The sequence below is a fragment of the Cryptomeria japonica genome, chromosome 4, assembly GCF_030272615.1.
Source record: "Cryptomeria japonica chromosome 4, Sugi_1.0, whole genome shotgun sequence".
Lineage (NCBI taxonomy): Eukaryota > Viridiplantae > Streptophyta > Pinopsida > Cupressales > Cupressaceae > Cryptomeria > Cryptomeria japonica.
The window spans coordinates 9,023,522-9,038,345 of NC_081408.1; the positions used below are offsets into that span (position 1 = coordinate 9,023,522).

Sequence of the window (14,824 nt, forward strand, 5' to 3'; positions counted from 1 at the left end):
AAAACCTACCATAGATGACTAGATGTTGTTAATCACATGTTATAATACAACAACTGATGCAACAAACAACCAAGAGTTTGACAATGGTGCACATTTATTTTCAACAAATGATAATGTTCGCAACCACAACAAAAGGAAACTACACTCATTGCAAAATCTAGTGGCATGTAGTAGTGCCAGAAGAACAATTAATGATGTTGAAGGAGGAATAGACAATGAACTTAATATTGAACAATTATTGTATAAGAATGAAAGGGTTATGCTAACATAAAATATATGGATTAAAGAACGACTTGTAAATGGATCTCTTGAAAATATTCAAAAAATTGTATATACACTTGGAAGTGGTCCACTAGAACTACCATGATATGTATCAGTTGAATTTGATAATTACTCGGGCATACCATTCGATGATTTTCCAATTACAATAATTGAAAGGGGAATTTCTTCACAGATACCATTGTGTTTATCATGGGTGCTAACGATATACAAATCTCAAGGATTGACACTTGACAAAGACACTGTTGATATAGGACCAATAGAAAGAACATGACTTACATTTATAGAAATATCTCACATGAAGTCCTTACAAGGACTATGAATTATGCCACCATTCACATTTGAAAGATATGGAAAAATGGAAAAGGGAAAACAAATTGAAAGTACAAAAAAAGAAGAATAGAAGCTGAAAGCAATGGAAAATAGCTGATGTACAAATTTTTTTAATCAATACAATATATTTCATTTATATATAAAAATTAAATTAAAAGCAATATTCAATACTCATTACAAATAGTATACATAAATATGTATTCAATTGACTATTTCATTTTGCATGTTGTATTGTAATAATTATTTCCAATACATTTTTTCTAATAAAAGTTCAAGATTTATGATAGATATATTATATTTAAAAACCTTTTTTGTATGCAACAACTATCCCTAACAATGGTTATACTTATCATAATAGTTTACATAACATATTTTCAATCGAAATCTCACTTATCATTGTATATTAAATATTATTTTAAACAAAAAGTTGTTGGCTTGATGATGATTTTTGTACTGGATGACTTTATGTCTTGTCATTAACGACACACACATATGTTCATATTGGCATAGTCATATTAGTTAACGCAAACTGGTATTATTGAGTCATATGCATTGTTAACCGGTATCACATGTATAGTTGAATTTGAACTGGTATGAAGATGTCTAAACTAATATATTAAGCTAACTGGTATATGAAATTATGATGATCGGTTTCAGTCAATTCCAGAGTTACTAGTTTGTCATGCAGTAGCTAAACACAAGGAGAAGTATGGGGACAATCATCCAAAGTGAATTCAAGTGAATCAGTATATGAGTATCAAGCGGTCAACACTAAACTAGTATTGTTGTTATAACTAGTTTCCCAAATCGTGTGATGAGTTATGACCAGTTGTGATGTGTTACCACCAACCGACATTTTTGCTGTTATTTGTGATGTGTAAAGGAAGTTTGTCCAGATTTAGTGAACCTAGGAGAATGTGTTGGGGTTCAGGAGCCGATTTGAAATCTAATGTCTATAAAAGGACATTGTAAAGAGTTATTTGATATAGAAGATGCAAGTTATGTTATGAGTTGGACTTGCTATGATTAGTTGAACGAGTTGTAGAGTATGTCAGTGATACAATAATGTATTAGCAGAAAAAGATCTAATCAAGCACAAAGTGCTATTTCCTAGATCATTTTAATTTTTGTTTTCTAACAACTACAACAATTAAATCCCTTAACCAGGCAAGCTCTAACAAGTTTTATTGTACAAATCCTCTAACAAGGTGATTCATTAACTTGGATCTAAATCCTCTACTAAGATTACCTTTAACTAGGTATAGATCCTAACAAGAATTGGGATCTCTAACATGATCTGCTCCTAACAGAGAATTTGTAGACCTTAACCGATCAGTTACCTATTTCTGCAGATAGTTAACTTGTGAGTTCCATCTCACCGTGGTTTTTCCCAGTTGGGTTTTCCATGTATAGATACTTGTGTTATATTGGATGTTTGGATTATTGTGAATGTTGTTTTAACACTTTTTATTACATGCAAAGTCTTTAGTAAATTGATTAAGTGTTTTTACTAGTCGACATTTAAAGTGTTACTAGTTTTGCTTTCACTGATTCACACCCCCATCTCAGTGCTTTATAATTTTATCAAATGTTACTAAAATAACATCAAATTTTGAAATCTTGTAGGTATCATGGACTGGAAGACAATAAAATGCACATGGGATAACCTACCCGAATATTTGTTGTTGATGATTATGTCAAAATTGTCTACAAGGAAATTATCAAGAATTAGATTGGTTTGTAGGAGATGGAATGTGTTACTTACTTTACCTAATCATCTTGAAAACATATTTCAAGATCATTCTCCTCGTAGATGTAATTTCATTTTTCACTTTTTTCCTTTTGGGTCCAAAGCGATACAATCATGGATTATTGAAGGTGATGCAAATGTCTATATGTTACCAACAACAAAGATTCCAAACTATTATAAATGCATTCAGGCAATTTTAGATGATATATATTGTTGTTTGAAATGGATAAAAGACAATAATTTTTATTTCTACATATATAATAAATCTAATGCAAGTAATCCAACTTGGATAGAACTTTTGAGTATAAGAAAAATCACAAGCACTTTACGTATTGATTTCATTGAAATTAGTTTTATTTATTTGATCAATCAAATTGTAATCTTGCTTGGATAGTACTAGAGGAGTATGAATGGTTGATTCTATATTGATATTTACGAGTCAAAATTTGATGCGTGGACTCAACTATTTGTTGAAAATTGTTACTATCCTTTCTGAAGAGGTTTTTGTTATAAAGGCAGATTTTACTGGATGAGAAAGCATTCAAACAATGGTGAGGTCATCAAATTTGATTATGCTACATTAAATCTCATGATATTACAATCACCGGTGGATCCTATGACAAAGTACCTACCAATAACAAGTTTCAACTTAGAAGAAGTACAAAGGAAATCTTATGAAAACTATTACGATGTTATGATTCATTGGAAGAGTTTTCAACATCTTGGGAACTATCTAGATGTTACAATTACTTGCTACTAATTGATAAAGAATACCATAGAAAATGGACGTTAGACAAAGATAATAAAGAAAGTCAACAAAGAAATATATGGTCTCCTTTACACATCAATTTACCAAGAACAATTCTTCGAGTAGCAATCCATAACAATGGAAGCATATTAATTGTGGGAGAAACAATATCATTAAATAATATTCAAGGAAGAGTAATTCATATGATCCAATTGTCACACTTTAACCCACAACTTCTTATTGAAAAAAATAAGTATCATAATTATATACCTTTATTTACCATGCCAATGGATTGTATAAATGTATGGTGGCCACAATCATTAATATTTTCATTTTAAATATTTACGAATGCAATTTCTTTTACTTGCAAATTTTTGTAAATCTCCTATTTTCAAATATACTAAAATTTCTACATGTTCATTCTTATACTAACAAAAATTTGATCATTATGAATATTCTTAAAATTGTAAAATGATTATTATTTAACAAATGTTAACCTTCTCGAATGTTATTAATACATTATATTTATTATATTCTATTTAATACAATGTATTCTAATTTATTATTATTTCAATTTCGTTAGCATTTAATAGTAAAATTAACTCAAAATATCATAACAAAATATTGAAGATATATAGACTTTGCAATCTTATAAATTCAAAGTAGCAACTCATAAATTATAACCCTTACACTAATTATAATTATAACTGTTATGCCTGTCACAAGGAAATTAATTCTGAAATGAAAATACCTCTTATGCACATGCCATACTTAGATTCCACTACTTCATAACGCACATGTTTCAGATTGCACCTAGAGCACTTGGACTGCGTTACGTAGAGCTCGGAGAGCATAGTGGTCAAATTAGGTAAACTGTCCCGTTACGATATTTTGTACAGGAAATTTGCTAAGCTTAGGTAGCAGTAAGCCGGTAAAAAAATTTAATTGCCATGTATTTCTGAAACACAACGTATGCATTTCAGATTCCACAGATCTCGAAATTTTTGACAGGAAATGTTTATGTTGCTGAGCCCACCCACGTTCTAGCTGCACTAGCAATCCGCGTCGTTCGCTCCACACTATTTCTACATCCAACCTTTTCAGATACTCGAAACTATTCTGTCTATATTTTCTTTTGAGGTATTGTCTGTTTTTCTTGCAATGGCGAAGCAAAATGTAGCAGAGTTGTTCGGCTTGTTTGGGAAGAAGGAAGAAGAGAAGACACATCAGCAGCATGGAATTATTGTGGATCCACACGTAGCGGTTGTATCTACGCATGAGCAGGGACACGTAGGTGTAGGTGAGGTTCATCCCACGCCTGTCTCTCATGATCACATAGGAGAGCCTTACCCTGTTCCTGTGTCTCATGAGGTTCACCCTGCTCTTATGTCTCATGAGGGCGAAGGTGAGAAGAAGACACACAAAGGGGGGAACACGGTTAAGCAGGGACTCGTAGGCGAGGTTCGCCCAGCTTCTCTGTACGAGGACAAGTTCCATGGCGAAAATGAGAAGAAGACACACGAAGAGCTGCATCACACCAACACCTTTGTAAGTTTTGGTTGGCCGGCTATGACTTCCTTAACATGTTTATATAGACAGATCTGATGAAATGACTGTCTATCCATTGTTATTTGATAATTTGTCTATCTGAATTCTGTTTTTGTGATCAAATTTATTTAATGTACATTCTCTACTTTTCAAAAATGATCTACATTCTACTTTTGCATCCTATGTTCTGTAACTCCGCATAAATTACTTTCATTGTTCATCAAAACATTGTACATTCCAGTTGATAAGTTCACTGGAATATCTCTGATCTGATGAAATGAATGTGTTTACAGCCTAGCGATGAAGAAGAAGATGAAAAGGGAGAGAAGAAGAAAAACAAGTCAAAGCTTCACGGACGACTTGACAAGGAAGAAGAAGAACACGGTCATGGCAAGGCTGAAGAAGAGGCCGAAAAGATCGAAAAGAAGGTTCCTGGACACCACAAAGAGGAAGAAAAAGGGCATTGAAAGCAATTTGATTTCATCTTATATCAGGTTGTGTGTAGCTATGCGTATTTATCATCTTTATGTTTGAAGCATACTGTGGATTGTATGTATGTTGTGTTTGTCTTCTACATATAATAAGAATGTAATGGTGGTGCTTTTTTCATTTTTGTTTGGGTAATTGCAATGTTTGTTGAGGTCCTCTCTGTTTCTTTTTTCTCATTTACTTTAAGGAGAGTATCTATTTGAGAGGCGTTAAACCACTCAGGAAGTTGTTACTTCTCAGAAATTGGCAGGTGTATCGGACTTTTATACCTACAGTTCTTCCATACAAACTTTGGACTGACAGTTTACTTTAAGCCCATGGTATTTGCAGGGTTTGACCATAATCAATAGTATAATTTGAGAAATTGAAAGAAGTTTTGTAAAATCATGGTGGTTTTGGAGGAGACAGAAATGTATTTTCCTAGGCTTTCACAAAACTTAACTAATATGGTCTGATAATCATTTACATATATTTATATTCAGAAATCAGATAATAAATTAGGGTGATTTTTTTTTTTTCTGAAAAGCACACAAATATAAAAAGAAGGCGTTATGGTCCAGGTACTTAGTTAATGCTACTATTAATAGCGGACACCAATTTTCTTTCTTTATCCAAAATAAATATCCCGATTGCATTTGAATATTCATGTAGGTGGGAAAGCTTGCATGTAAATATGTAGGTGGGTAGGTGGGATTTTTTTCTACTCATTTGAATATAAACATTTTTAAATTTTTTACTAGATCTGTTATCTAAGTGTTTAATGTACATTTGAATGTATTTACTAACACTTACATTGAAAATAAGTGTGTAGCTCAACTATAATCAAAGACACTTTAACAATTCAAATTCAGTTATCAAAGTTACATAAGCATATCTCCAAACAATAGTTTTCTTCTAAACTTCGATAACTGAATTTATAGATTTTTTCTGAAATAAATAAAAGAAACTCATAACTATAATCGTTTACAGAAGTAGCATTAAGGTATTAAAATTGAGATTGGGGCTAGGGTTGGAAAGAGGTGTCAAATCTTTTGTATATTTAATCAAGCACCCAGTACTTTGACTCATTTATATTATCACTGGTCATGTTGGAACCAATAAGGCCATCCTCCATAAACCCCAACAGATGTTTAATAAATTGGATGCTTCTCTGCACAATTGAAATTTTGAGATCCCAAAAGGCTTTGTTCTAGACTGTGAGAATTCGGAAGTGGGGAGTAGGAACATCATCCTCCATTCTAATAGTGTAATGCATTTTGTAGGGGATTGTTAAGTCTTTGTCAATGCATAGCAAAAGCTTATCTAATTCAAGCAAAAACTCTTCTTTAAAGACCCTTTTGTAGAGAGCTTCCACTACCACCCTTCATTCATTAACCGAGAGAGTCATGGCAATGAAAAGGGTAGGAATATCAGTATTGGCTCTATTTCTGTGATTTCACCTGATGAATTCACCTCCAAGGACACAATTTTATACATGGGAGAAGAGCTTATGAGAGTGTTCAACCATTTAACAGAGCCACTTATGAGTTATCAGCCCAAGGAAATCCATTTACCTTTTCAAAGCAATCAAAGTGATAGAGGTATCCATCAGGAAGAAGAAGGAAATGACAAGAAAAATGCAGCTTAAGGATAGACTTGGTTAAAGAAATAGCCAAACCATAGAGATAATTTAGCAATATTCTTAACCTACTTTTTGAATGAATAACTTTGAAGGTAGGCTTGCTCAACATGCCAATTTCAATTATTGAAGAAGGGAATCATAAAAGAATTCTCAAAATGCATTGTTGAAAGAAGGGAATGTCAAATCAAAAGACAACCAAATATTATACGAATATATTGATAGAGGAGAGTCAAGAGAGTCATTGATGCATATGAGTTGGTACTTGGATACAGACTTGAGAAGGTTTACCAAATTTAATGAATGGCCAAATTAGAAAGAGCTTGAAATGAACCAAATTTATCCCTTGCTAAATGATTCATCCACTAAAAAACCTTATCAATCCATCCATTAAGTTGAAACGAACTAACCATCATCTCAAAGGAACATTAATGAGCACAAATAGCCAAGTTGCCAAAATAACTAGGTGGGAAAATTAATGAGATAGCTAGGAAATAAAGTGGGAATAGACCACCTTAGCTACTCACCTACTTTCTATAGTCACACTACCAACCACATTAAACCCCTATCAAATGGTTAGAACATAGGACAATAAGAATTAAAAATTAAAAATTAACTACTCGTAGGAAAATTGAGAAAAAACATATACTTCTAGATTAAGAACTCAATGCTATCTACTCCTAAGAATGATTACCTTTTTCAACCCCTATCAAACAACTAGAACATAAAGCAATAAGAATCTAAAATTCAAAATCAGCTAACCTTGGGGAATTTGAGAACAAGGATCTACTTCCAAATTATAAAGTTAGTGCCATCTAAACCTAAGAATTTTTACCCTTTCCAATAGTTATACAACAGACAACTAAAGTTCAAATTTCAAATCTAACCACCCATGGAGAGAACAAGAGTTTTCCAACCGATCCCAAATTTCTGAATTCAATTCCATCTAACCATGAATTTTCCAAACGATTTGTCATAAGATTGGCCTCTCTATAGATATGATTGAAGACTACTTCTTCAAAGGAATTAACCACCTCCATTTCTTTCCCAAGCAATCAATTAAGCATCCAATTTGTATAAGAGCCTGCCCTCAAGGCATTGATTATTATGGTGAAATCCCTTTCTATTTTGAAAGCTTTATGTTTAATTCTCTACAAAGAAGTACCCCTTCAAGTAGAGCTTTGAGGTTAGCTATGTTATTTGTGTCATCTTTTAGATGCTTTTCCAACTTAGATAAAATTGAACCATTATAGGTATTAACTACACAACCAGCTCCAAAGGTTCCATGATTACCTCTAGAAGCACCATCAAAATTCAATTTAGCCCAACCTATCTTAGGAGTGGACCAAACACAATTTTCCCTTGTTATTTTACTTATTTGATCCTCAATACCAATGTAAAGAGGAATATTCAATCCCAACCCTTTCATTCTAATAGAGCCATTCTAATTTGAAAAATAAACTTCCCTTTTCATTTGACTTCCAATTCTACTATTCATCACTTCCACATTAACAACTTCCACCTTATTGATGAATGACCCCCAAATCAACTTCTTTCCTTGGAAATTTTTTTAGTTTCTCTCTTTCCATAGTTTCCATAAGATAATGGAGGGGAAAATAATCAACAGACCTCCATATATACAATTCTGATTCAACTCTGACCAACTTTTAAAAAGGTTAAGGATGTCATTAGGAAGAGTAGTGATTCATCCTAGTTTAGAACAAAACCATCTCTACTATTTTTGGGAAAATAAACAACCTAAAAGGATATGATTGAATGACTAATCATGGTGTTCATATAAAACACATATAGATGGACCTTCAAAGCCTATTCTCCTAAACCATTGAGTAGTTAAAATTCTCCCTTGAAGAGAAGCCCAGGAGAATGTTGCTTCTTTGTGTAAACATAATCTATTCTAGTATAATTGAATGGGGATTAGTTTTAACAAAACAAATTTAGATGAACCTTCAAAGGCTATTCTCCTAAACCATTTAGCAGTTCAAATTCTCCCTAGAAGAGTAGGCAAAAAGGATGTCATGCTCAAAATAAAAGTCTTGGAATTTTAGATTGACATACTCCTTGTCATTATCTATGCATATCTGTCTAATAGAAAGACCAGAATACTTCTCTACAAATGCCTCATATATCCTAATTTAATTAAAGACATCAGTCTTGTACTTTAGAAATTACGCCCATGTATGCCTAGAGAAGTCATCATTCAATGTAAGCACATATTTGGCCCCCAAAAAGATGGAGTCAGAAAGAACATGAGGTCACTATGAACTAGCTCCAATGTACTTTAGCACGATGGGCTCTACTCAAAGTAAAAGAATCCTTGACATTCTTACCAAGCACACAACCTTGACAAACACCATCAGTGAAAGAAAAGATGAATATCAAATGATCTCCCTATCCATTTTTGGGACTTGAACTATTTGAGAATGACTGAAAATCGTTTGGGTAATTTTACATGTTTTGTAAAAGAACCAATCAATTACGCAAGCACCACGTGTGCTTGATTTTGTGTAGAGATGGATTTGTCAATGGGCCTCCTAGTTGAGATCTCATTGAAAGTTGGCAAGAGACTCTAGTGGAAATATGTAGATTGTGGAAATAATTATTTTAGATGTAGGAGGCTTTTTTTACAATTCATCATAAATCATTATGTTAATAGTTAAAAATTTATAATTAGGTGTTTCACAAGACTCCCATGTGGTGCATCGATGCCAAATCTAACCATTATCTAGTTTACCCTAAGATGGTTTCAAGCTCTTCTAGCTCCCTTTACCAACTTGATCACTTCGAACTTCTATTTCTCTCCCCAAATAAACATTTACAACGTGCAAGGGGTTTTACTTGAGATGCATATTACATTGTTCTTATATAGATATCCAATCTTTTCTCAAGGAGAAGCAATCACTTCCTACCAACATTTATTGTTGCTTGTTTAAAAGAATCACTACTTAATGGGACATTTAGGAAGGGTGATGATCATGTTGATTTAGATGTAGGAGGCTTTTTTCACAATTCATCAAAAATCATTATGTAAATAGTTAAATTTTTGTATTTAGGTGTCTCACAAGACTCCCATGTGGTGCATTGAAGCCAAATCTAACCATTATCTAGTTTACCCTAAGATGGTTTCAAGCTCTTCTAGCTCCCTTTTCCAACTTGTTCACTTGGAACTTCTATTTCTCTCCCCAAATAAGCAACATGTGCAAGGTGCAAGGATTTTTACTTGAGATGCATATTACATTGTTCTTATATAGAGATCCAATCTTTTCTCAAGGAGAAGAAATCACATCCTACCAACATTTTTTGTTGCTTGTTTAAAAGAATCACTACTTAATGGGACATTTAGGAAGGGTGATGATCATGTTGACTTAGTTTTTTTAAAGGATATGAGAAGAAATTCCCCCTAAATGAGGTGGATCAAAATTTATTTTTCTCCTCCCAATCTGAGCATACATGGATATAGGTCAAGAGGAAAAGGTCACCTTCAAGAATACACCAAATTCTATTAATGTCATCTTCCAAAAAAGAAAAAAAAAAGGCTAAAGTTAAATTTTATCCATGAGTTCTTCTTTTGTGCACAAAAAATTGTTTCCAAAATATTTTTTATGATATGTAAGTTATATTTTTGATAGCACACCTTTGTGTTGCCTTGTTGCACCCCTTATGGCTAGGGCATACATTTTATATTTATTTAGATCTTTATATTATAGAAGCTACCCCATTGATCTAGATTATGTATGGAAATTTTGTCTAAAAAAGTGACTGTTGTAGTTAATGAAATTTGTCTCAAATTGTTTTGGCCAATCAAATGGCTATAAAATAATTTTCACAATTTTATAACTTAAGAAATGAGAATTTAGACTATAGAAATAATAACAAATATATGTCTATTTTAATTTTTTTCATTATCTATTCATAACATTATATATAAAGTGATAAAATATCGGCTTCGACCTATTACCCAGCCAAAAAAAATGTAAATAAAGTGACTCTTTTATATAATATAACATTTCTACAAATTTTATTTCTAAAAACATAATAAAATTTATTAGCTATTTTATAGGGATTTGATTCACACTATGCAAATAAATAATTAAACTATTTCATCTTAAATTTCATCTATTATATTATATTCTATATTATGATTTAGTTGTCCGTAGACTAATAGTTATATGTAAGGGTAATTATTACAAACATTTTTATTAAAAAATATAAAAATTGAAGTACACTTTTATTTATTCATAAGAGTAAATATTCTATTGGCTAATGACATGTCATCCATTTCTTTTTAAAATCCCAAAATCCCATGAACATTAAATTTCATCTATTATACTATATTCTATATTATGTTTTAGCTCTCTACAATATATGAACCACAATTAAGTTTATATCAAGTGATGCAAAATTGGGGACAAGATGATTCAACTAGTATGTAAGATTTTCGTCAAAATCCAAGTTTAGTATCTTTCTCAATAAATGAAATACCAAATGCTTTGTTTTGCCTGGATGCTCTCATACAAAACCAAGAGAACATAATAAAACTACTTTGCAGATTAAAAAACAAACTCACATTTTATATATTTTATAAAAGAAACCCTACTATATATGTTGTCAATTATAAGACTTGAGACTAAGCCAGTTCAAATGTCATTAAAGAACTAATTGCCTTCCCCCAAAGTATCATTCTACAAGCCATAGATACGATAACAATGAGAAATACTTCAATTTAATAAACAATAGCCACACTAAATAACCTAAATAATTATTAATACTATATTATTATAATTATAATTATAATTAATATTTCATAATTAAATATCATTTTCTTCAAATAAAATAGTTATAATTTATGAGACTCAAATATAATTAAAATAATATAATTTTCAACTAACAATACTGCAAAATTATAATAAATAATTAGCACAAATATACACTAGCCCTACGTTGTGAATTAAGGTTAATTTGTTTCCGCTTGAAATCTTAAAGATTTTTTTAAAATAAAATAATAAATCCTCTATTACTATATGGTCGGCCAATCCTACCCAACCCAACTGGTGTCCTATGATATCATATAAATCCTAGTGGAGAATGCTTTAACAAACCAAATCAGGTAACACGCTTACAGGAACAACAGATTGTTTATTTTACAAAACCCTAGGGTTCAAGGATTCAGTTTTCAATTTTAATCCTTTTTCGGCATTACTTGAACTTTAGCCATGGCGAACAGAGGATTTGAATTCCCCGTATCAGTCACTGCGGCTGATACAACTACGCCTTTCCCCGGCGTCACTGCGACTTACGCCCCTGGTGCCCCCTTCATCGCCACTGCGGGTTACGCGCCTACGCCTCTCTTCGGCGGCACTACGGCTTACCCGCCTACGGCTCTCTTCGACGCCCCTACGGTTTGTCCACCTACGCCATTCTTTGCAATCCCTTCGCAATCTTCTGCTCTGGATGTGGATCTGTCTTTCCGCACTCCGGGCATAGCATTTACTCCACCCACGCCTTCCAACACTCAGGTGGGAAATCCGCCCACTTCCTCAGCAACTCAATCCTCCTCTGTATCGCAACCATCAAATGCATTTTGCACTGTTGCTTCGTCTTCATCAACCACCAGTGCACCTACAATTACAATTCCTTTATCTGGTGAAGGGACTGCACTAGCACAGACCACTACTTGTGCTGCTGTAACCGTACCAACATCTGGGATGTCATTTTCATCAGGACCAACTTCCACTACCAATTCCGCTACATATCCCCGTTTTACCTTATCGTCTTCAGAGGCATCTGCAACAAGAACTGCATCTTCAGTAACTGGTAAGTCTCTCTTTCGTAGTTACTGCATTATGGTTTGCCATTTACTGTTTGATAATTAAATTTTCTAGGTTATGGTCAACCTTAAAGGTTTCTTAGTTTTCGGAATGTTGGCAGAGATTATAGGCTGCCTTGAAATGTTCTTTTCTTTTCCTTTTAAATATCTCAGGCAGGATTAGATCACTTTTTTTAAGAATTCTAAATGTAACCACTGCTGAATTAACCTGATAGTCATTACACCACAGTCACACCTGTTAATAATCACATAAATCAAATATGTTTTTGCGCACGCTGAGTTTTCATAAACATAGATGAGTATGTGTTTAGAAAATAGTTAGAGCTTCTTGTGATTCGAGATACATGGAACTAACATTTTTTGGTGTTTGTGTTTCGCAGCGAACACTCCAGAGTGCGATAGGGCCACGGAAAAAGTATATGCTGCTATGGTAGAGATGGATCAACTTTATGAGAGATTAGCAAGGGCAGAGTTTGTGAGAGGTGTGGCCCTAATTGAGAGAGACCAAACTCAAGCAGAACGGAATAGTCTGCAGATCCAACCTGATCAGGCCCGAGAGAGGGAGAGACAAATGCAAATAGAGGTGCAACAACTATGTGCTACGAATTATGCGCTCAAATTAGAGCGAGATCGTGTGCAACAACTATTTGCTGAGACAAATGCACTCAAAGTAGAGCAACATCCTGTGCAACAACTATGTGCTAAGATAGATGCACTCAAAGTAGAGCAAAATCGTGTGCTAGAAGAGCTCGATACAATTCATCAGATAGAGATGCAACAACTATGTGCTAAGATAGATGGACTCAAACAAGAGCAAGATCGTATGCAACAACTATGTGCTAAGATAGATGGACTCAAAACAGAGCAAGATCGTTTGCGAGGAGAGCTCGAGACACTTCGTCAGATGAGAGTATCAGATATACAAGTACCGTTGAGGATGGATACATTGACAATGGAGAATGTTAGCTTGAGAGAGGCACAAGGGAGAGCAGAGGGGCATCCAGAGGGATTCGTTTTGTTATAGCCTCCAGCTCCTAGACCACCTTTAAATTTTGTTCTCATATTTTGTCATAGTCGTAAGAGAATATGCATTTTGTCCTCATATTTTGTCATAGTCGTGAGAGATGGGGTATAGTATGTGTATATGGATAACTGATTATTGCAAGGACATCTTTTATCAATAATTTGATTTCAGTTTGTGTTTATGTGATGATGTGTTTTTGGTATGATGATGATATAGAAATAAAATGATGTGATGTTATGACAATATTTTAGCTTATGTTTGTAATTCTTTAAGAAATAAAGATAAATAATAGATTCAAATTAGTCATGTGTAAATAATTGAATGAAATTTGGATAAGAAGGGAACATAATAAAGGAGGAGATCTTGAAAATAAGGAATCCTCATCGAAGGGCATCTTTTGAGGATTGACATTTTCTTCTAGCTCAATTTATTCTTTAATCCTCAGTATTGTTCGGGAGCAAAATTTTAGGAAAATCTCTTCTACCATTTGATATTGAATAACACATTAAGTTTCTTTGGATTGGGATCTTTCTCTTTAAAGGGTTTTCTTTGAACAAATCACTAAGATGTGGTATGATTTTTTTGTTTATTTTCTTGCAATTATTATTTTTTCACATACCTTATGTCATAAATTAGTATATTGAGCATATTTTACATTTCTACTTCTTTTAATTTGATATAGAGCTTGATTGATAAGCTCAAATATTTGGTGTTAGGAACAATTTTTTCTTGTTCTAACTTTTATTTGGGTTGCAACTTATAATAAAAACATACAAATAGATAGGTTCATCAAAATAAAGGACATTCTTATTTATGTGAATATTACATATAGAAGAAAACTATATTCAGTTTAAATATAGTTATTGTTGATAAAAAAATAGAATACAAACACCGATCTAGAGAGATAAGGGTGTGATCTGTTAACACAGTTCCTGAATATGTAACTAAGGAAAGAGATTATTCTTAGGGATATCATCTAGGGGCTGCATCCCTAATAGGATATATAAGTAGGCAATTGCCAATGAGGTTAAAAAGATGATGAGGGGAATAGAAGAATAGTGAATAGAAGATAGAAAGTATAAATCAGATATAAGGAATGTACTCAATAGATCAAGATATCAATATAAGAGGTATAATTATCAAGCCTCATATTATGTATGGTGTTTTATTTTTGTTTTAATGACAAGAAT

General features: G+C 33.0%; 2 protein-coding genes across 2 annotated transcripts; both read left to right on the forward strand.

Moving 5' to 3' along the window:
• The first annotated feature begins 4,271 nt into the window (after nt 1-4,271).
• LOC131874818 (uncharacterized) lies at nt 4,272-5,125 on the forward strand. The gene is made up of 2 exons (XM_059218736.1): nt 4,272-4,658; nt 4,952-5,125. The coding sequence occupies exons 1-2, from the start codon at nt 4,272-4,274 to the stop codon at nt 5,123-5,125; spliced, it is 561 nt and encodes a 186-aa protein (XP_059074719.1).
• A 6,871-nt stretch (nt 5,126-11,996) lies between these two features.
• Nucleotides 11,997-13,634, forward strand: LOC131053156 (A-agglutinin anchorage subunit-like). Its single transcript, XM_057987776.2, has 2 exons — nt 11,997-12,597; nt 12,991-13,634. The coding sequence occupies exons 1-2, from the start codon at nt 11,997-11,999 to the stop codon at nt 13,632-13,634; spliced, it is 1,245 nt and encodes a 414-aa protein (XP_057843759.2).
• Nucleotides 13,635-14,824: the final 1,190 nt, after the last annotated feature.